Below are 25,052 nucleotides of genomic sequence, written 5' to 3'. Positions count from 1 at the left end.
TACTACACATTGGGATATGTTGCTTTGCCCAAACACTACTCCAGACACTTACTACACATTGGGATATGTTGCTTTGCCCAAACACTACTCCAGACACTTACTACACATTGGGATATGTTGCTTTGCCCAAACACTACTCCAGACACTTACTACACATTGGGATATGTTGCTTTGCCCAAACACTACTCCAGACACGTACTACACATTGGGATATGTTGCTTTGCCCAAACACTACTCCAGACACTAACTACATGTTGGCGGTGGTGGGGGATTTGTTACTTTTGACATCCAAGTTTTTGTAATAATTGGTTGCTGGGAGAGTGGCTTGTTACATCAGACACCTCAGCTTGGATAATTACAATACGTACCTAAAACTTCCGTACACAATCAGTAGTATAGAGATGACAAATGTGGAGAGTCTGGAGGAATCCATCAAAGAAAAAGCCCTGCAACACAAAACACACTTACAGGTAGAGGTATATACCTTATCACTGTAACAAAACACACTTACAGGTAGAGGTATATACCTTATCACTAGTGTCAAGGTCTATGGAGACAAATCCTCTTTAGTCTTTAGAGAAATTTGTGATGTAAGAAGTAATCTGGAGGAACAAGGACCTTGTTACCACAAATGTAAAATGGTGGCTTTAACTGGTGTAATCCTCCACAGTGCTGTGTTTACCTGTCAGCAAATATATATTTCATACGAGACCACACCATTTCACCTTTTGTTTTATATAAAGGCATTTGAAATGTTTTCTTTGTTTCTGTATGCAGAAATTCTAGTCTAGGAATAAAGTAAAAGTCAGTGAGAAGCACTGAAATGATAGTTACTTGCCACCCTTCTAATTTGTAACACTCTTTCTGATTGGACATCTTGCAGGGGTCTATATTTCTAGAAACCCCGCTCTTCCGGGGTCTATTAAAGCATGTGCGAGGGGAGATAACTCAAACTAGAATCTCTCTTCATAACAACAAAGATGGCGTCCGACACACACAAGCGTTCGAGGTTTGGAAATCATTCACAGGATGAAATAGCCTACACACAATCTTAAACGATAGCAAATTTAACGAAACAGGCAATGTTGGGGCTGCTAGGGTGCTTATTGCAAAGATGGTTGTGCATTGTCTGAAATATTGCCGAAAAGTTTGGTAGGGTTATTTTGGTAGTCAAGTACAACTCAAACTCACAAAGTGACTTATGATTTTGCAAGAAAAAAATTAATAAAAGATTGTCAGGGTGACAAATTTGTTATCTCTGGGTTAGGAGGGGTCTACTGGCTCAGTAGACCCCTCGGCTTTGGCTCGGAGTCTATTAAGACCAGATGGGGTCTATGAGCCTGTAGACCCCTCCTAACTCAGACATAACTAATAACATACAGTCTGCAGCCTGCTCTAAAGTCAAATTATAAAGTCATTTTTCTTGGCCAGCTCTAAAGTCAACTCTAAGGTTGTCTCTATTAGTCACTCATACCCCTATACAGCAAGATTCTGTAGCCTGTCTAAAGCCAAATTGTCTCTATAGCTATTAGTCACAAGTACCCCTATACAGCAAGATTCTGTAGCCTGTCTAAAGCCAAATTGTCTCTATAGCTATTAGTCACAAGTACCCCTATACAGCAAGATTCTGTAGCCTGTCTGAAGTCAAATTGTCTCTATTAGTCACAAGTACCCCTATACAGAAAGATTCTGTAGCCTGTCTGAAGTCAAATTGTATCTATTAGTCGCAAGTACCCCAATACAGCAAGATTCTGTAGCCTGTCTAAAGCCAAATTGTCTCTATAGCTAGTAGTCACAAGTACCCCTATACAGCAAGATTCTGAAGCCTGTCTGAAGTCAAATTGTCTCTATTAGTCACAAGTCCCCCAATACAGCAAGATTCTGTAGCCTGTCTGAAGTCAAATTGTACCTATTAGTCACAAGTACCCCTATACAGCAAGATTCTGAAGCCTGTCTGAAGTCAAATTGTCTCTATTAGTCACAAGGACCCCAATACAGCAAGATTCTGTAGCCTGTCTAAAGTCAAATTGTCTCTATTAGTCACAAGTACCCCTATACAGTAAGATTCTGTAGCCTGTCTAAAGTCAAATTGTATCTATTAGTCACAAGTACCCCTATACAGCAAGATTATGTAGCCTGTCTAAAGTCAAATTGTATCTATTAGTCACAAGTACCCCTATACAGTAAGATTCTGGAGCCTGTCTAAAGTCAAATTGTCTCTAATAGTCACAAGTACCCCAATACAGCAAGATTCTGTAGCCTGTCAGAAGTCAAATTGTATCTATTAGGCACAAGTACCCCTATACAGCAAGATTCTGTAGTCTATCTAAAGTCAAATTGTATCTATTAGGCACAAGTACCCCTATACAGCAAGATTCTGTAGTCTATCTAAAGTCAAATTGTATCTACCGTAAAAACCCATGTAATTTGCGCCCTTTTTTTTCAGAAATTTAATACCCAAAGTGGGGGGGGCGTAAAAAATTTCAAGTTTTTTTCAGGAAAAGATCGACGATTCTGGGAGATCGCCATCTTGGATTATTTCCCTTAATACACGGCACTCTAAGACAAATGACGATCAACAAATTTATTTATGTCAAATATTAATAAAAGATACAGTTTATACATAATGTGTTGTTACATGAGTTTATGTGAAAAGTATTTTTAAATAGGTAACCGTTAACAAAGAAAGTTTAGCCAAATTCCTATGGTCATCTGTGATGTTCACAACTACATCTATAATGATTAACTCTGTGGCCTGCTCTAGTAGTGAGATTCTTTATTGTTTTCTGGGTTTAACATCCTTTTGACGTATTAGGTCATATAAAGATGGTGTGTCCTCGGAATAAGGTAAAGGTGACAGGTGACAGGTACGGAGACAGGTTCAGATGTGTACCTTTAAAGTCTAATTCTGTTACCTGCTCCACTGGTCAAAGCTTTAAAAGGGGAGATAACTTACGAGATAGTTGCTGAAGCCTCAGGAGTGAGTTGCTCCTCAGCCGCCATGGCCGAGGTCGGTCAAGGTCGCTCACAACTTCCTGTAGAGGGATGAGGGTCAGGATTAATGACAGATGACACACTTTCTACTGACTGTCTGAAAGATACAAAGGTTACATCGATTATTTATAAAATCACACAGACAATCAAATTAGTTATATTACCAGCAGAGAAAAAATGTGACAGGGAAAGGTGTGTATGTTTTGAATTGTTTATCATTTGCTGGCAGAAGCTATTATCATCAATAGGCTGTACTTAAACACAGACATTCTGCTGTGTGATTATGACAACAGAAACTTTCCTCACACATGGAGAATAAACTCATAAATACAAGTGCACACTTAAGAGTTTTTGTATTGTTTTACTAGTTGTTGGCGAAATTCGGTAATAAGAAAATTATTTGAAGAGGATAAATTACCCATACATACCATTAAGTAACAATACAATCGGGATGCATAAGTTGAATTGAAGTATCGGTGAAATTATTTTAAAAAGATAAATAAATGATATCATTCATTTATACAGCTCATCCATGTTCAAGTCACATGAAAACTCAGCTTTCTTTTTAACACGTGTAAAGGCTAATATCTTATTTTAATATTAAGGTTTGGCTAATATGTTTAATAAAATACATTGTATGTGGAAGTTAAGTGCTGTCTTTGTTAACCGTCGATTTACACTATAAACTTCAATGTAGATCATAGATTCAAACAGAACACTAGTGGACTGAACAAATTTAATGCTTTACTTAATATAAATATTTACTTCAGGTAATAGATCAAGCCACCAAAGATAAACCTACAACACCATTACTTGTTACCATCAACTACACAGAAAATATGCAAGTTAACCAGCATAACTGTCTGCCTGAAGAGACGGTGAATGGAACATGTACAGCCCCTACAGATAATGCTTTGGTTACTAATTTTACAGTTATTTTTTTTAAGAGTTGTTTAAATTCGCTCCTGAAGGACGTTGATCCGGTATATTACGATAACCAGTATAACATAATGGAGTGCCCAAAAAGAAGATGACTGGAACAGTCCCTACCGACAATATCTCGGGTTGCTAGTTTTACAAGAATCTTTAAAAGAACTGTACGAATTCACTCCTGAAAGACTTTGATCCGGTATATCCGGTATTATTGTTATTAGTTGTATCTTTAAAAGGATTGTTCAAATTCGCTCCTGAAAGACGCTGATCAAGTATATAATGATTACAAGATTAACATAATTGAGTGCCCAAAAAGCAGATGATTGGGACAGCCCCTACCTGGTTACTTGTTTTACAGAAATCTTTAAAATAATCCTTGACTGGTAATCATGGCCATCAGTCTCCATCACTCACATGTTATCCTCGTAAATCTACAGGTCGATGGTCACCACAGGTATTCAGAGTGTATATAGAGGGCTTAGAGTACAGGTTTTTGTATAGTATGTTTTGTTATGGTATTAGTCAAGGTGAGGCATTGACAAGAATCATCCCAGTGTCAACATATCCACAGACAAAACATAATGACACACAATGACACCAAGTCAACATCCTGGTGATGTCTTAGGTAAACAGGAAGACCACATGGTCTCAAGGAATTATCTATAATTAGACAGCATCGTTTATTAGGTATACAAATGTAGGTTACTTCTCAAGGAATCAGCTACTTATAATTATAATTAGCCTGCATCGTTTAGAACAAAATGCCATGACCATTCTCAAATTTTCGCAAATTTATCATGTGCAGTTTTATTTACAATTGAAGGGTTTCTGTTAGCCCCCGTATGGGGGTGGGGGGTACTTGACCACCTAAATTGACTTTCTACCCTCAAGATAGAGGCATATAATAGGGTCAGAATACAATTGTTTTATGCATATCTTACTCCTAACTTGAATGTCAGGCAAACTACTGAATTATAAATAGAAATTTGATTTAAAAATTGTTTATGTAAAACTTATAATATTATGTATTATCATTAATACTTGTTGCATTCATTTTTCTATCAATGATGACTAAAACCTGGAAAATAACTCGGTGAAAATAACGTCCAACCTCAATTTCTATACCAAATGATCATAATAGCACATTCAAATTTCTAAATTCATGTTTAATAACGACCGTCAACGATACCGCATTCATTTTAAATATATCACCTACACATATTCAGAAACAATAAATTTCAGTTTCTCATTGTTTGTTTTTGACAAAAATAAATAAAAAATGAGGAAATAAAGACATTACAAACTGGTGTAATCTGTCATAAAATAACATACAACCTTAACTTTGTTTTTAAGATTAAAAACACAATCTACAGGAAACAAAATAACTCACTGCTAATAAAAACTGCAATGGCCGGGATTTATTATATGTAGTTTGCCGACAGGTAGTTTTCTTAAAAGCAAGCATTAATCTATAATGTATACATGATTACAAATTTAAACCAATGTCATACACTTCCTAACACAGTAGACAAAGAACAGGGTCTGTGTTGAACACAAAGAAACTACATAGTATATGTACAGTCTATTTACCTTTACCTGAACAGTGTTCTACTCCACATACACAGGTATTTACAGGTAAATATGTACCTTATTACCTACCTGTTAGTGGCTGTCCTCACACTGATGTGTCAACACTCTCTTCATCATTAAACACCTTTCCTAGTTATCACCTGTTTTACAGGTATATTGGCTACAGGTAAGCTTACTGCACTCAGGTATACAACGTTAACATTGGTGTTTATATTTAGGACCATGTGTTCTTACACAAAGAGGTTTGTGTACAAACAAGGCATCCTGGGAATTTTGTATCTTTAGATATGTTTATCCTTGTGACAAAGTCTAGATACACTAATGTATGTGTGTCTGTACATGTATGTACACTGTATATTTATATGTAGACTACAGGTAACTACTTACCGAGCTCAGTACAGAGTATTCTATGTCAGACCTATCATACACGAGCGATTTTTATGAGTTTCTTAATGGCCCATCAACAAATATGGACATTTAATAAAGGTCCGTCATGATATGATTATGAAAATTGAAAATCTACATTGTAGAAGTATATGCACTAGTACATACTATTATACAATCGGTTATATAACTGGCACCAAACATGGCAGGGACAGGGAAATGTTCATCCTAGAAAAAGTAACACTTATAAATGACATCTTTTTGCACTTTCATAAGAAATCATTAGCTCTTAGAAATAGTTAGAGTTTAGCAAATTCACTGGTTGAAATTCTCAATTTAAGGGTCCAAAATCCAGAGTCTCACTCCAAAATAGGTAGAGTTGGCAAATACGGAATGTAAACCCTTGATCACAGATTGGCATATAAATCTTGCCATTTGAAACCCTGAACAATCTTACCCCAAAAGTATTTGTGAAATATTGAACTTTACTTGATAAGTTACCAGTGAAACAGGCTGAACAGGAGTCAATAAGCTACCAGTGAAACAGGCTGAAAAGGAATCAATAAGTTGCCTGAGAAACAGGCTGAACAGGCGTCAATAAGTTGCCTTGGAAACAGACTGAACATGAGTCAATAAGTTACCGGTGAAACAGGCTGAAGGGGAGTCAATAAGTTGACAATCAGTGAAATACTGAACGAAAGTCAATAAGTTACCGGTGAAACAGGCTGAAAAGGAGTCAATAAGTTGCATGTGAAACAGGCTTAACAGGAGTCAATAATTTGGGTGTGAAACAGGCTGAAGGGGAGTCAATAAGTTGCCCGTGAAACAGGCTGAAAAGGAGTCAATAAGTTGATAATCAGTGAAATACTGAACGAAAGTCAATAAGTTACCGGTGAAACAGGCTGAAGGGGAGTCAATAAGTTACCGGTGAAACAGGCTGAAGAGGAGTCAATAAGTTGACAATCAGTGAAATACTGAACGAAGTAAACCCTTGATCACAGATTGGCATATAAATATTGCCATTTGAAACCCTGAACAATCTTACCCCAAAAGTATGTGTGAAATATTGAACTTTACTTGATAAGTTACCAGTGAAACAGGGTGAACAGGAGTCAATAATTTGCCTGTGAAAGAGGCTAAACAGGAGTCAATAAGTGGCCTGTGAAACAGACGGAACAAGAGTCAATAAGTTACCGGTGAAACAGGCTGAATAGGAGTCAATAAGTTCCCTGTGAAACAGGCTTAACAGGAGTCAATAATTTGCCTGTGAAAGAGGCTAAACAGGAGTCAATAATTTGCCTGTGAAAGAGGCTAAACAGGAGTCAATAATTTGCCTGTGAAAGAGGCTAAACAGGAGTCAATAAGTTGACAATCAGTGAAATACTGAATGAAAGTCAATAAGTTACCGGTGAAACAGGCTGAAGGGGAGTCAATAAGTTGCATGTGAAACAGGCTGAAGAGGAGTCAATAAGTTGATAATCAGTGAAATACTGAATGAAAGTCAATAAGTTGACAATCAGTGAAATACTGAACGAAGTAAACCCTTGATCACAGATTGGCATATAAATATTGCCATTTGAAACCCTGAACAATCATACCCCAAAAGTATTTGTGAAATATCGAACTTTACTTGATAAGTTACCAGTGAAACAGGCTGAAAAGGAGTCAATAAGTTGATAATCAGTGAAATACTGAATGAAAGTCAATAAGTTGATAATCAGTGAAATACTGAATGAAAGTCAATAAGTTACCCGAGATTATACTAAACTTTTGTCAACAAGTTACCTGAGAAATACTGATAAGTTACCTGTGAAACAAACTGACCAAGAGTCAATAAGTTTCCTGTGAAACAGGCTGCACAGAAGTCAATAAGTTGACAATCAGTGAAATACTGAACGAAAGTCAATAAGTTGACAATCAGTGAAATACTGAACGAAAGTCAATAAGTTGACAATCAGTGAAATACTGAATGAAAGTCAATAAGTTACCTGTGAAACAGGCTGAACAGGAGTCAATAATTTGCCTGTGAAACAGGCTGAACAGGAGTCAATAAGTTACCTGTAAAACAGGCTGAACAGGAGTCAATAAGTTACATGTGAAACAGGCTGAACAGGAGTCAATAAGTTGATTATCTGTGAAATACTGAACAGGAGTCAATTAGTTGCATCAGAAATACTGAACAGGAGTCAATTATTTACCTGTTAAATACTCAACAGGAGTCAACAAGTTGATAATCAGTGAAATACTGAACGAAAGTCAATAAGTTGATAATCAGTGAAATACTGAATGAAAGTCAATAAGTTGACAATCAGTGAAATACTGAACGAAAGTCAATAAGTTGATAATCAGTGAAATACTGAACGAAAGTCAATAAGTTAATAATCTTTGAAATACTGAACGAAAGTCAATAAGTTACCCAAGAAAAACTGAACCTTTGTCAATAATTTACCTGAGAAATACTGAACGGAAGTCAATAAGTTACCTGAGATTATACTAAACTTTTGTCAACAAGTTACCTGAGAAATACTGAACGGAAGTCAATAAGTTACCCGAGATTATACTAAACTTTTGTCAACAAGTTACCTGAGAAATACTGAACGGAAGTCAATAAGTTACCCGAGATTATACTAAACTTTTGTCAACAAGTTACCTGAGAAATACTGAACGGAAGTCAATAAGTTACCCGAGATTATACTAAACTTTTGTCAACAAGTTACCTGAGAAATACTGAACGGAAGTCAATAAGTTACCCGAGATTATACTAAACTTTTGTCAACAAGTTACCTGAGAAATACTGAACGGAAGTCAATAAGTTACCCGAGATTATACTAAACTTTTGTCAACAAGTTACCTGAGGTATACTGAACGGAAGTCAATAAGTTACCCGAGATTATACTAAACTTTTGTCAACAAGTTACCTGACGTATTGTAAACTGGAGTCATTAAGTTACCTGACGTATTGTAAACTGGAGTCATTAAGTTACCTGACGTATTGTAAACTGGAGTCATTAAGTTACCTGACGTATTGTAAACTGGAGTCATTAAGTTACCTGACGTATTGTAAACTGGAGTCATTAAGTTACCTGACGTATTGTAAACTGGAGTCATTAAGTTACCTGACGTATTGTAAACTGGAGTCATTAAGTTACCTGACGTATTGTAAACTGGAGTCATTAAGTTACCTGACGTATTGTAAACTGGAGTCATTAAGTTACCTGACGTATTGTAAACTGGAGTCATTAAGTTACCTGACGTATTGTAAACTGGAGTCATTAAGTTACCTGACGTATTGTAAACTGGAGTCATTAAGTTACCTGACGTATTGTAAACTGGAGTCATTAAGTTACCTGACGTATTGTAAACTGGAGTCATTAAGTTACCTGACGTATTGTAAACTGGAATCATTAAGTTACCTGACGTATTGTAAACTGGAATCATTAAGTTACCTGACGTATTGTAAACTGGAATCATTAAGTTACCTGACGTATTGTAAACTGGAATCATTAAGTTACCTGACGTATTGTAAACTGGAATCATTAAGTTACCTGACGTATTGTAAACTGGAATCATTAAGTTACCTGACGTATTGTAAACTGGAATCATTAAGTTACCTGACGTATTGTAAACTGGAATCATTAAGTTACCTGACGTATTGTAAACTGGAATCATTAAGTTACCTGACGTATTGTAAACTGGAATCATTAAGTTACCTGACGTATTGTAAACTGGAATCATTAAGTTACCTGACGTATTGTAAACTGGAATCATTAAGTTACCTGACGTATTGTAAACTGGAATCATTAAGTTACCTGACGTATTGTAAACTGGAATCATTAAGTTACCTGACGTATTGTAAACTGGAATCATTAAGTTACCTGACGTATTGTAAACTGGAATCATTAAGTTACCTGACGTATTGTAAACTGGAATCATTAAGTTACCTGACGTATTGTAAACTGGAATCATTAAGTTACCTGACGTATTGTAAACTGGAATCATTAAGTTACCTGACGTATTGTAAACTGGAATCATTAAGTTACCTGACGTATTGTAAACTGGAATCATTAAGTTACCTGACGTATTGTAAACTGGAATCATTAAGTTACCTGACGTATTGTAAACTGGAATCATTAAGTTACCTGACGTATTGTAAACTGGAATCATTAAGTTACCTGACGTATTGTAAACTGGAATCATTAAGTTACCTGACGTATTGTAAACTGGAATCATTAAGTTACCTGACGTATTGTAAACTGGAATCATTAAGTTACCTGACGTATTGTAAACTGGAATCATTAAGTTACCTGACGTATTGTAAACTGGAATCATTAAGTTACCTGACGTATTGTAAACTGGAATCATTAAGTTACCTGACGTATTGTAAACTGGAATCATTAAGTTACCTGACGTATTGTAAACTGGAATCATTAAGTTACCTGACGTATTGTAAACTGGAATCATTAAGTTACCTGACGTATTGTAAACTGGAATCATTAAGTTACCTGCAGAATATGCTGCCCATGATGACTGAGAGAAGCTACTGTACATGTGTATATAAAGTATGTCAATGTTTGAGGCATGGCTGATCATATGTAGCAATGTTACTTCAGTCAATTTAAGCTTTGCATTCCTATTTCATGGCAATTGTTGTTTCAAGCTGTTTTATTGGTCGTAAACAACTTCTAAAAGTTTAGGAATGTTTTGAATTTATGTATTTACACAATATACACATTATTAGAAAGCTGAAATCAATATTTTCCATTATTCATTGCTGCAAACTTTTGAAACACAATAACCAGCAATATAAGCATTCATTGTGAATGCATACTAAAATCTCTATCACTAGAGTGCTTGAAATATAAGCCACAGTTTTACTCATGGATGTCAATACTATGCAAGATCATACTCTATGGTTTCCAAAATCATTGCTTTACAGATACATGTACATACTTGTTCAGCCATTCTGAGTTAATTTTGATTTAAAATTTTTGATTTTTTTATTTCAAAAAAAGAGTTGATTTTAAATTGTATGGTTTTTTTGTTTCATCAAAACATGCCAGGATATGTCTGTGTTAAAGAATTCAACATTATCGCAACAAAGGGTTAGACACAGCCAACATATGTATCTTCCAGGTATAAAGGAGGGGACAGTTACAGGAACAGCTTGTCAGTCCTATTCAGTCCTATTCTCCTGTTACAAAACAATCTCGGTGTGACTGTTCAGTCCTATACTCCTGCTACAAAACAATCTCGGTGTGGCTGTTCAGTCATATCCTCCTGTTAAAAAACAATCTCGGTGTGACTTTTCAGTCCTATACTCCTGTTACAAAACAATCTCGGTGTGACTGTTCAGTTCTATACTCCTGTTACAAAACAATCTCGGTGTGACTATTCAGTCCTATTCTCCTGTTACAAAACAATCTCGGTGTGACTGTTCAGTCCTGTTCTCCTGTTACAAAACAATCCTGGTGTGACTGTTCAGTCCTATTCTCCTGTTACAAAACAATCTCGGTGTGACTATTCAGTCCTACTCTCCTGTTACAAAACAATCTGGGTGTGACTGTTCAGTCGTATACTCCTGTTACAAAACAATCTCGGTGTGACTGTTCAGTCCTATACTCCCGTTACAAAACAATCTCGGTGTGACTGTTCGCAGACAACACTATTTCTCACTAAGAAGCTGTGACAGGAGTCTAGTACTGTGGAACACATAGAACTGGTCTCGAGCTCATTCTTCATACAACATACAGTGAGGCGACAAACCTCAAAGAACTGGTCACGAGCTCATTCTTCATACAACATACAGTGAGGCAACAAACCTCAAAGAACTGGTCACAAGCTCATTCTTAATACAACATACAGTGAGGCGACAAACCTCAAAGAACTGGTCACGAGCTCATTTTTCATACAACATACTGTGAGGCGACAAACCTCAAAGAACTGGTCACAAGCTCATTCTTAATACAACATACAGCGAGGCGACAAACCTCAAAGAACTGGTCACGAGCTCATTCTTCATACAACATACTGTGAGGCGACAAACCTCAAAGAACTGGTCACTAGCTCATTCTTCGTATAACATACAGTGAGGCGACAAACCTCAAAGAACTGGTCACGAGCTCATTCTTAATACAACATACAGTGAGGCGACAAACCTCAAAGAACTGATCACAAGCTCATTCTTCATACAACATACAGTGAGGCGACAAACCTCAAAAAACTGATCACAAGCTCATTCTTCATTCAACATATAGTGAGGCGACAAACCTCAAAGACCTGGTCACGAGCTCATTCTTCATCTAACATACAGTGAGGCGACAAACCTCAAAGAACTGGGCACGAGCTCATTCTTCATATAACATACAGTGAGGCAACAAACTTCAAAGAACTGGTCACGAGCTAATTCTTCATACAACATACAGTGAGGCGACTAACCTCAAAGAACTGGTCACGCGCTCATTCTTCATACAACATACTGTGAGGCGACAAACCTCAAAGACCTGATCACAAGCTCATTCTTCATTCAACATATAGTGAGGCGACAAACCTCAAAAAACTGATCACAAGCTCATTCTTAATACAACATACAGAGAGGCGACAAACCTCAAAGAACTGGTCACGGGCTGATTCTTCATACAACATACAGTGAGGCAACAACCCTCAAAGAACTGGTCACTAGCTCATTCTTCATACAATGTACAGTGCGGCGACAAACCTCAAAGAACTGGGCACGAGCTCATTCTTCATATAACATACTGTGAGGCTACAAACCTCAAAGAACTGGTCACTAGCTCATTCTTCATACAATGTACAGTGAGGCGACAAACCTCTAAGAACTGGTCACGAGCTCATTTTTCATACAACATACTGTGAGGCGACAAACCTCAAAGCACTGGTCACGAGCTCATTCTTCCTACAACATACAGTGAGGCAACAAACCTCAAAGAACGGATCACAAGCTCATTCTTCATTCAACATATAGTGAGGCGACAAACCTCAAAAAACTGATCACAAGCTCATTCTTAATACAACGTACAGTGAGGCGACAAACCTAAAAGAACTGGTCACGAGCTCATTCTTCATACATCATACAGTGAGGCGACAAACCCCAAAGAACTGATCACAAGATCATTCTTCATACAACATACAGTGAGGCAACAAACCTCAAAGAACTGGTCACTAGCTCATTCTTCATACAATGTACAGTGAGGCGACAAACCTCAAAGAACTGGTCACGAGCTCATTCTTCATACAACATACAGTGAGGCGACAAACCTCAAAGAACTGGTCACGAGCTCATTCTTCATATAAAATATGTGAGGCGACAAACCTCAACAGTATATGTAGCAATATTAGCATGTGTTTAACAAAACCGTGACAATTGGTGACCAGACACCAGTACACACATCCATTGTCTGCAACAACGGCCAATCAGCTCACAGGTTTACCACTTCATGGTTTAAAAATTAATCTTCTTTTTTTATTATTTGGTTTCAATAAAAATCCATTTTGACAGGAAAACTAATGACTTTGATTATGTCTGTTCTTTTGGAGCTACATATGTAGTTTCTATTTTTGTAACACCCTTTTATCTATTTTACTTTCCAGCACAGGAACCAAATGCTTGCCCTGTACATGTGCAGCATGAGCTGTCTGTAATTATAGTACATTGGTATGGAAGGGGTGCCACCCTTGTTTGGTTTTTATACCATTGGTGTTCACACAATGAGATTTATAACTACTTATTAATAGAACTTCTGTGTGTACCTTGCTCGTACACAAAGGATTTTATTGATAAAGCCTCCCAGTTATTACAAACTTTATAATTCACTGAACTGAAACAAGTCTATACCTATATACTACATGGCCGAACTAACCATTACAGTCATACCATCACACTGACCAGGATATATACTGACTGTTACAGTCATACCCTTACTCTGACCATTAGTTATACCACTATACTGACCAGGATATATACTGACTGTTACAGTCTTACCCTTACACTGACCATTAGTCATACCACTATACTGACCAGGATATATACTGACTGTTAAAGTCTTACCCTTACACTGACCATTAGTCATACCACTATACTGACTGTTTCACATACCCAGTAATTAAGATCATATCTTTTATCACAGATAAATATAATGACATTGCTAATGTGTGAATGCAAGTATAGCAACATGTTTTAATTCAATACACCTGTGTAGTACCACAACAAGTACAACATAGATACTAAATATAGACCACTTAAAGGTACAAGAGGCCCATGGGCCTTAACGGTCACCTGAGTTATGTAAAAACTGATGTTATTGATGTTGCCAAATGAAAAAGAAATCATTTTGTAACAAAGGTAACTTGAACTACATGTAATGCCAAATTAGTGTGAAAGATCTGGGTAGTATATGTACTAAGTACAAATAGTGGTTCTGTCAGTCAGCTGAATTTTGGTAAAGCACCTTAACCCTTAGGCTGCTACATTGATTTCTATATAAAGGGACACAACTGCTGAATTAATTATTGAAATATTAATTAATTTACTTGATTTTTCAAATATGCATAATTTGAAAAATATTTGTTATGTGAACAAAAGTTATATGAAAATTATTTGTTATTGTCTCTAGTTTATATTAACGTTTTCAATTCTAAAGTTGCTTCAGTATTTACCTGTACAGGTGGTGATAAAGGTAAGAAAAGGTGAAACTTTCAATTAATCGGATTAAAGCAAGAGAAAGATAATTTTGAAATTATTTTTGTCCGCAAATGTGATTGGCAAATGATAACAGAGATTATAAACTTCATTTTTGCTATAAGACGCTGTACATTTACCAGAGATTATAAGGTAAAAAGGTCAGGTATTTCATTAAGAATTGCATGTGATTTGCTACAGGTTTCAGGTCGTCATTCAATATATTTACTGTCACAATCGGCATATAGATATATCTTAGCTACGGTCTAGTTTATGATTAAATCATCGATAAATAGTTTGAAGAAATCGGCTCAAAACGTATCAATGTCAATGTTCAATTCCGCTTCACCTGCAGACGACATGTGCGCCTCGGTCCGCCGATATTTTCCTGTTTGCGTAGGGCACAAAGCCATTCATTAGAAAGTTACATATCATGTTACACCGAAGTACTTCCACATCAACTATGTCAAACCCTTCAAAACCTTTACTATTATCGTAGGTGACGCTGGAGAATAAATGTTTACCATCATATTCAGCTGTACAATCTACATGTCCGCCATTTTTATGATTTTTTTTCCGATTTGAAATTCTCTCGCACACCTTTGGTCATTACTAGGGTACACTGCCGGAATATCGAAAGTAATGACAAAACAACCAATCAGAAGCCTTCTACTATACATGTTCGGGTTTGGTATAGCAACAACCCGACTTCACACTTCCTGGCTACCGATCTAAACCTACAGACCGAGAAACGACATATGCCGTGCGTAGCACTGACGACCTGACTTTTGAAAACGACATATGCCGTGCGTAGCAGCCTAAGGGTTTAGACTCTTCCATCTATAAAGAGTATTTGATTCTACCATATCTGGGTCTTGAGGAGAAGACTTTTGAAATTTCAGTCAATTCAACCCTTTTTGGCCCCACCCATCAGCCCTTGGCGGTCAGTCAGGGCTGATATGTGCATACCATCAAACTGCTATCCAATGCTGATAATGCTTACGAAGTTTGAATTAATTCCAATGGAAATTAAACAAATGTTGGTCCAAAACGTGATTTCACTATATAAACTATAGTAAAGTTTACCCCCTCCCCAGGGGGAAACCTGAGATCCCAGGGTCATGAAATTCACAATATTGGTAAAGCACCTTTAGACCCTTCCATATCTATGAAGAGTATTTGATTCTACCATATCTGGTTCTTGAGATCTTGAGAAGAAGATTTTTGAAATTTTAGTCAATTTGACCCTTTTTGGCCCCGTTCCCCAGGCCCCTGGGGGCTTGGGACAATATAATTCACAATTTGTGGTTGACCTTTGGCCATGGAAGGTTTCTGCAAAATTTCATTGAAATTGGTGCAATGGTTTTGGAGAAGAAGTCAAAAATGTAAATTGTTTACGGACTCACGACGCCGGACAAAAGGCGATCGTAATAGGTCACTTGAGACTTTGTCTCAGGTGACCTAAAAAAATGATTATTAACCGTATCCTCTCCATGGTTTATCACTTCTTTCAGGCTTGACACAAGCTTTATGAGATATTTAAAGTCTGCCGTATTGTCATTGTTATCATTTCAATTGTTATATTTTAAACACTTTCTTGATAACGGCCAAACTTGATCATAACCTTTTTTTCTTTAGGCCAGGGACCGCATTGGAAATAAGCAAATTGTCAGGTTATCCCAGGTTTTTAACAAACTATGATCCATTTGCCTTTTAACATTTTTAATAATATCCAATTTATAATTTATCTGCAACTTAAAACCGAAACTTTTTAAATAAAAGAAAGTACTTTTCAAATATTGAAAATTACTTTATCTATTTATCTGTGATGTCTTAGATATGTATGTGCCAATATTGATTGTTAAATTTGTCTTAGCTGGAACTGATAAGCTCTTTTATGGACCCCACTGGAAACAAGTTTTATATAAACTTGTATGGGTCATCCAAGTTATAAAGGCCAACTGTTCATTTAACTTACTGTGATGTAATCTAGTCTGTGATATTGTGTAAGTCTTATGTTTGTTTGTATGTACCACTTGTGAATTTGTAATGCCTTTTACCAGAATAAACATTATTATCATTATTAACTGAACATATCTAAACTTATTCAAACTTTATACAACTAGATTTGGTTGTTCAGGAATCAACCAAGCATAAAGGACGACACGCTGTGCGATTTAGTGATGTTCAGACTTGTAAGCTGGCTGTTGGTTGGTCGACCAGTATCAGATGTACAGCTATTAAGCATATCAGACATACAAAGCAAAATCCATTATTAACTTTACAAGACATTTCTTGAGATTTTATGTCTAGCCTCTGGGCCAATAGTTAACAAAGAAAATAACATCAATAACATCTATAATCTTCGTGTCTCTTCCTGACAAAACTAAAGTGAGTAGTGAAAAACAAGGGATAACAGGAATCTGGCATCTCTTTGTAAGCTTCAAGCTGTAACTGTCTATAAAATATCATACATTCACTGATACACAACTCTGACAAAAACATCCATGTATCTTTGTGTTGAACAATGATAACAAGGTTACCGCGAGCGGTATATAATACACCCGTCACACATTGAATGAGCAGTTGTTTGTATGATTGAAATAGATGAAGTATTTGTGAGTAATTGATATTAAAAGAGAAATCATTCAACATACCTGGTAGATCAATGAGTGCAATACAACATCATCGAACACATGCATCGCATTAATGAAACCAAGGGGAATAACTCCAATAATTACGGTCGGATGATGGCGGTTATCGAACTCGTCCGAGGTTTCATGGTAATTAACCTTGTTGTGAAGTTTGAAGTTAATCCGTTAATAGTTACTCGAGATATCCAGCGGACACTGTTTCGGCAAGTCCATAAAGGGTCATAACTCCACAAATTATGGTCGGATAATGGTGGATTTTATAAAAATTATAGAACATGAACAACTGAGTCGTGGTAGTTCCTCACACCATATTATATAATGACCGAGGTGTCAAGTGTTGTGTTAGGATTGTGATAGTTCCTCACACCATATTATATAATGACCGAGGTGTCAAGTGTTGTGTTAGGATTGTCGCGTACTCGTAAACAGCAACAGAATACCGAAGTGGCAGCGAGATCATATTCAAAATCAAAATCAATCAAACTTGGGCAAAATATGAACAAAGAAAAGATTTACATGGAGACCCTTGAAAAAGTACAAGGATGATAAGACCAGGTGTTCCTGAAGGATAAGCTTCTTCTGTAAAATAGTACAACAGATGTGAATATTGACCTGCACAAGGGACACATGCATCAGGCAATGCAAAAGACACAAACTGGAATCCATGTCACTTTACACACTTTTCCATTTCCCTATATTACAACCCTCTAGCACTCCTCTACTAATTATCCATGGTCATTTGACAAAGAACACTCGTAAAATCTATTTACAGGTAAAGAGGTACTCAAGATCAATTGGCTTGGTAGTGACTGTACTTTCTGTTTCCTTTATGAGTTGAAATCTATTTCGTTGTTAAGTGTGTAAGAGTCTATCTATTTGCTTCAGAATTTGTATGCATAATAAAGAAAAGATTGAACCCAACATGAGCTCAGTGACTGCTTTCCTTCACGAGACTAAGCTACCTGAGTACAAATGGTGTCTTAAACAAGTGGCTCTTGGCACTGTACGTGTATCTTTAATCTTCGTAATCTTACTTTCACAAGTATGTTCATAATCCTCTTTATGAGGGAGGTTTTTCTATGGAGGAGGAGAAATACATGTATGTCACAGTGTTTAGCTATCTAGTTATTTGCAATTATTGTTACTGTCTTTGAATACACAGAATTTCCTCCCTTTAGCTCAATCTGAGAACAAACACTAAACTCTACTTCAAGGTTTTGACTCCAACAAAGAAATTTAATATATATAGGAAAAAAGTTCAAAACTATCAAGAAAAAGGGTCCTTGAAACGCTATCTTAAATGAGGCACATGAATCAAGGAGAATAATTTGGAGGTATTTTACTTAATGCAATATGTCATAGACGGCCAATTAGCAACTGATCACGAGCATGTCAGTATCACCTTGCATTCCCTAATTTACTGCGTTTAATTCTGTCAAACAACGCATAAGTTGACACGAGTTTTACAAAACCATACCAATGTAATAACAGGATGTTGATGCTTCGCAATTCTTTTCTGAATAAAATCCTTGTAGGATTTGAATTTTTATGACCTTTGAAGTAGAAACAGTCCTGAAGGTATTAATAATACACAATGGTGGTACAAAGACCAGTAGTCAATGATCAAAGGCTAACTCGTACATATTTAAACACAAAGAATGCTTACAAACCAGTAACCCTGTACAATGTGCATCATTGATAGAATTTTAAATGTGTCTGCTACAATTATAAAATTAAAGAGAGTCTCTCGTCCCAGACAAAACTACTTTTAAACAAAGAGTTCCAGTTACATTTGTGCTTGATGTTAAATATATTCCGGTTTTCACTGGCCATGCTTCGTGATGTTAATTGTGTACAGCCAGACCTTGTCAATCCAGCCATCACAGGGAGAACATACTTCTACTTCTAAATGGTACTGACCAACTTCAACAATTTGAAGATAAAATGTCAGACGAGGAGTGAAACATGGAAAGAGATTGCTTTTAAAAGATACGAGATGGTCTAATTTGCGTTTGAAAAGTGACGGTAGAGGGCTGATTTGAATAATTCCGTTGTGGGGCTCGAAATAATGTCAGGTGGGAGTTTATTCCACTTGGGTATAGTTCGAGGGAAGAATGCTGCCTTTCTGGTCTGGGTTTTTGAGTGGGGAATTTGATACGAAAACTGGTGGTTTGTTCGGGATTTTCTAACTGTAGGGATTAATCTGTCTGATTTTACGATAGCGATTTTCTGGTTTACAATGTTATGAAGCATGGTCAGACGAGCATCTCTACGTCTATCTGCTAGAGGGCGCAGCTTTAGGTGGTCCAACATTTCTGACACACTGGAGGTACGATGGTTGTACCTGTGCTTATTGAGCACATAGCGCGCTGCCCTTCGCTGACCCATTTCCAACTTGTCAATATTTGTTTGGGTGTGAGGGTCCCATACTGTACTTTGGCTGATGTTGAGCCAATTTTAAGATTTCATCTTAAAAAGCCTAGCGTAGAAATGGCTTTTGTATGTGAATCCCATTTAAGGTCAGATGATAGTGTTACACCCAGATACTTGGCCTGACTAAGATGTTCCAGTATGTGTCCATGTAAAGTATAATTATGGACTATTGGAGTTTTGTTTTTAGTCACCGACAACACATGGCATTTGTTTGGGTGGAAGATCATTTTCCATGTATTTTCCCAGAGTGCTAGTTTGTCAAGATCTTTTTGAAGTGTTTCAGCATCACTGTTTGACTTGATAACTAGATATGCAATAGTGTCGTCTGCAAATAAACGGATTGTAGCATTTAGACTCACAGGAATATCGTTTATAAAGTAAAGAAATAAACTGGGTCCCAAAACTGACCCAAAACTGACCCCTTATGGGGTACCCCGGAATGGACATCGACAAAATCGGACTTCTCCCCTTCAACTACTACTGTCAGAGTTCTACCGGTCAGGAAACTCTCGATCCAGTTTGCGACATTTCCACGTATACCATAATGTTTTAGTTTATGGTTTAGGAGAGAATGACTGACCTTGTCGAAAGCCTTAAGCAAAGTCCATTATTAGGATATCTGTTTGGCGTCCCTCATCAAGATTCTTTGAGATGTCATCCACAAATTCAAGAAGTTGGGTTACGCATGATCGCGATTTGCGAAAACCATGTTGGAACGGATACAATATGTTATGGGTATCGGCATGGGTCATGATAGTTGAGACCACAATGTGTTCCATAATTTTGCTACAGATACAGGTCAGAGATATGGGCCTGTAGTTTTCTGGGTGAAATTTTGGACTCTTTTTATAAGCCGTTGATACATTTGCAGATTTCCAGTCTGAAGGCACTATGCCTGTTTCCAGAGACTGATTAAATATTAGGGTTAAAATCAGGGCTATTTCTGTTGCAAGCTCTTTTAGTACTCAGGGTTTGATGTCATCAGGGCCCGAGGCCTTGTATGGATTTAGGCCTTGGAGCAGTTTTAAGACGCCCTTTTCATGTATAGAAATTTCAGGCATGGCAGGGTATTTATCTTGAGTAGGCATGTTGCATCTAGTGCGAAGATTTCAGGAGGAGTAAAATCAGATTGAAATTGTGCGTTTAGCACCTGGGCCTTGGTGGTAGGGTCATAAACAAGTTTACCTTCTTTTTCAGAGGAGCTATGCCACTATGATCAGATCTTTTGGATTTTATATATGACCAAAACCGTTTTTTTCAATGAGAAGTAAACATGTACAACACTTCGCTGTCGAACCAACAACACAGTGCCAGTAGTTTTATTACACTGTACCCATGAAATGATGTATGTAACCCTTTCAAAAGCCATTTCCATAACAACAGTCCCTTGTCCATTTACTACCGTATACATCAAATCCTCAAGTCTATAAAAGGCAAACACTAACTTAAATAATTACATTTATTTATCAAATATATATAAATACATTTGTCAGACAGAAGTCATAAATTGGCAACCTAAGATGTTAACTTTAGTTGACACCTTTTATTGCCAAATAAATGAATTTGATTTAAAAGTTCATGATCAATTAGTCTAGTAATATTTGTTTTGTGGAATTGGACATTATTTAAGAACTACTGATGCTGTGGATGTCAATTAGATACATTTTAGTAATTTATTCAGAAAATAATGAAGATACCAAATACTGAATAAATCACCTATTGGTATATCACAAAAGGAATATGGATTTCCTGTTTTCTTTTCTGACTTACAGCCGACTGTTATGGTTGCTAGGGAATTTATTTGGTGGCTATGGAACATGATCGGCTATGATATATAAATTAAGTACAATTGGACCATGGATATTAGCTCACAGATTTATTTAAAACAGCTATCTATATCTTATAGCAAAACATGCAAGTAACTGTTAACTACATGTACATGAACAAACAAAATTGAATTCCATCAATGGATTTATTGTGGTAATATGTGCCAAAATATGCAAAAAATTAGCTAATGTTTACAGCTCTGTTGCTAGGTAACGACAGTTCTAATTTTAAAGGAAAACACATTTTTATGAATGTCATATATTCATGATGATATGATATGAAGATTAAGAAGTTCCTGGTTTGGGCCAATTTTGGCCCTTATCGCCCCTACTCCTCTGTTTTCATTGGTTGTGTTTTCTGGGGTGATGATATTATCAATATGGCTCCAGTAAGATGTTCAGAGTTTTCTCTGTATATGATGTTTTAGGTTTTTATACTTATTTTTTATTTCAGTGTCTCCTGAGTTTTTTTGATCGTTTGTACAATCTATTTCTTCTCCTGATAAGTTTCTTTATGTCAGGGGTAACCCAAAGTAGGCTGGTTTTTGTCTTAACTATCTTATGGGGGATATGTTCTTTTATGAGTTAAGACAATTCAATTTTGAAATACTCCCATAGTTTGTTTACGTCCCACTCGCTATTTTCTGTCATACAGTTGTACATGTTGATAAGCTCAGCTTTAATTGAATTCCAGTTTGAGTTTTTATATACTGGGATGGATCTTGGTTTTTGAATATTTTTTGTGGGGTAAGGTTCAACTCTGCATAGACTATGTCGTGGTCAGAGAGACCAGGGATAATTTCTGTTCGAACTATTTGGTTTAGTAGTGATGGGCTGATTGGTTCATCATCTGATAGGACTGAATCAATACTCAAATAAAGTGACAACACTATAGTGTAGCATCATTAGACCTTTTAAACAGATATTTGTATCATGTATCGTAAGCATCGTATCGCGCTACATGTCGTATCGCGCTACATGTCGTATCGCTGTAGCCCTATAGCTAATGCACATACATGTTGACATGCCTATTTTACACATGTCCTTCAGCGAGGGTGAAAACATTCTATCAAACACGACTCCCTGAAATACTTTGTTCCTTCGAGACTGAAATCCCACAATACATGTGTAATAATGGCTGAAACATCTGGCTGCCTGATTGCCATTATCACACTACAAATGTCGCCCGACATACAGTAACCATCTGCTCCTTAATCAATACTCTATCATTCTTTATCTGTTAACAGGTTTTTTTTTTATCTCATTCATCTAGTAATTTCTCCAAGCAGTCACCATATTCATTTGTTTTTATTTTCATGTCCTCGTAACAGCTTGCAAGGTTGCTGTTATGAGTACAATAACTGCTGACATCATCTGTGACCAAAGGTTTGATCAGGGGCTGTGGTTTATTATGACACACAGTAGTAGCCAGGAAGTCTCCATATCCAGTTCAATATACTACCTGCCGTTTCCTGATGTGTTACGAGGAAATAGAATAGCGGTCTGTGGGAGATGATACCTAATATAACCAGACTTGTTATTTAACACAGAACAAGGGCCTTCTGTCCATGTCACTACAGAACAACACATTTATTGTGAGATTTTTACAGTGGCTTAATCTCACTTTTGCACTACCATTTGATTGGCCCACCTCTATATACCCCCACCCTGGTCCACCGACCTCTATATACCCCCCCCCTGGTCCACCGACCTCTATATACCTCCACCCTGGCCCACCGACCTCTATATACCCCCACACTGGCCCCCCGACCTCTATATTCCCCCACACTGGTCCACCAACCTCTATATACCTCCACCCTGGTCCACCGACCCCTATATACCTCCACCCTGGTCCACCGACCTCTTTATACCTCCACCCTGGTCCACCGACCTCTATATAACCCCACCCTGGTCCACCGACCTCTATATTCCCCCTCCCTGGCCCACCGACATCTATATACCCCCACACTGGTCCACCAACCTCTATATACCTCCACCCTGGTCCACCGACCTCTTTATACCTCCACCCTGGTCCACCGACCTCTTTATACCTCCACCCTGGTCCACCGACCTCTTTATACCTCCACCCTGGTCCACCGACCTCTATATCCCTCCACCCTGGTCCACCGACCTCTATATCCCCCCACCCTGGTCCACCGACCTCTATATCCCTCCACCCTGGTCCACCGACCTCTATATACCTCCACGCTGGTCCACCGACCTCTATATACCTCCGACCTGGACCACCAACCTCTATATACCCCCATCCCGGCGAACCGACCTCTATATACCCCCACCCTGGCCCACCGACCTCTATATACCTCCACCCTGGTCCACCGACCTCTATATACCTCCGACCTGGTCCACCAACCTCTATATACCCCCATCCCGGCCAACCAACCTCTATATACCCCCATCCCAGCCCACCAACCTCTATATACCCCAATCCCACCCTGGTCCACCAACCTCTATATACCCCCACCCTGGTCCACCGACCTCTATATACCTCCGACCTGGTCCACCAACCTCTATATACCCCCATCCCGGCCAACCAACCTCTATATACCCCCACCCCAGCCAACCTACCTCTATATTCCCCAACACCGGCCCACCGATCTCTATATACCCACACACCGGCTCACTAACCTCTATATACCCCCACACCGGCCCACTGACCTCTATATACCCCTGCACTGGCCCACTGACCTCTATATACCCCAACTGCCCACTGACCTCTATATACCCCCTAACCGGCCCACTGATCTATATATACCCCCACCTCCACCCACTGACCTCTATATACCCCCACACCCGCCCACTGATCTATATATACCCCCACCTCCACCCACTGACCTCTATATACACCCACACCCGCCCACTGACCTCTATATACCCTCGCACTGGCCCACTGACCTCTATATACCCCAACACTGGCCCACTTACCTCTATATACCCCCACACCGGCCCACTGAGCTCTATATACACCAACACCGGCCCACTGACATATCTACACCCCCCACCCCGGCCCACCGACCTCAATATAACCCCACTCACATGGCCTCCATACTTTAGGAGAATATGGCAGACAACTTGTGTATATAAACACACACATTTCCCTCACCTACACACACTTCATTTTTGAAGGTTAAAATATAATACATGTACATGCATGACAGAAAACTTGATAAATTGACCATATTACACAACTCTTAAATGTTCCTTATAGCTTGCATTTTAGAATTTCCTTGAACTAAGCAATGCATAAAACTTTTGGAATATTGGAGGTTAGATAAAAAATCTTAAAACACTTTGAGTTGTTGAACAAGGTTACCGCAAGCGGTATATAATACGCCCGTCACACATTGAATGAGCAGTTGTTTGTATGATTTAAATATATGAAGTATTTGTGAGTAATTGATATTAAAAGAGAAATCATTCAACATAACTGGTAGATCAATGAGTGCAATACAACATCATGGAACGCATGCATCGCATTAATGAAACCAAGGGGCATAACTCCACAAATTATGGTCGGATAATGGC

The 25,052-nt window shown here is 37.8% G+C and overlaps 2 protein-coding genes across 6 annotated transcripts in view; both read right to left on the bottom strand.

Moving 5' to 3' along the window:
• The window catches only part of LOC110448138 (signal peptide peptidase-like 3), a 61,479-nt gene that overhangs the window by 22,901 nt on the left and 13,526 nt on the right, over window positions 1–25,052 (bottom strand). For 2 of the 5 annotated variants that reach the window (XM_021494210.1, XM_021494213.1), the window contains exons 2-3: window positions 2,957–3,091; window positions 369–446 (exon numbers count right to left, since the gene is read on the bottom strand). In XM_021494210.1, coding sequence (XP_021349885.1) covers window positions 369–446; window positions 2,957–3,003 — 125 coding nt within the window. In that variant the 5' untranslated portion in view covers window positions 3,004–3,091. Of the gene's footprint in view, window positions 1–368; window positions 447–2,956; window positions 3,092–4,266; window positions 4,292–4,341; window positions 4,385–5,586; window positions 5,695–25,052 lie in introns of those variants that run through there. The other 3 variants (XM_021494211.1, XM_021494215.1, XM_021494214.1) reach the window with 3 other exon arrangements.
• Window positions 6,673–10,433, bottom strand: LOC110448161. The gene is made up of 3 exons (XM_021494261.1): window positions 10,404–10,433; window positions 9,216–10,370; window positions 6,673–6,731 (listed from the first exon to the last, which is right to left on the bottom strand). Exons 2-3 carry the CDS (start codon window positions 10,360–10,362, stop codon window positions 6,673–6,675), a joined length of 1,206 nt encoding a protein of 401 aa, XP_021349936.1. The 5' UTR covers window positions 10,363–10,370; window positions 10,404–10,433.

The sequence above is a fragment of the Mizuhopecten yessoensis genome, unplaced genomic scaffold (genome assembly GCF_002113885.1).
Source record: "Mizuhopecten yessoensis strain PY_sf001 unplaced genomic scaffold, ASM211388v2 scaffold3853, whole genome shotgun sequence".
Classification (NCBI taxonomy): domain Eukaryota; kingdom Metazoa; phylum Mollusca; class Bivalvia; order Pectinida; family Pectinidae; genus Mizuhopecten; species Mizuhopecten yessoensis.
The sequence above is the reverse complement of the archived record's forward strand: the minus strand, read 5'-3'. Positions and strand labels throughout refer to the sequence as shown.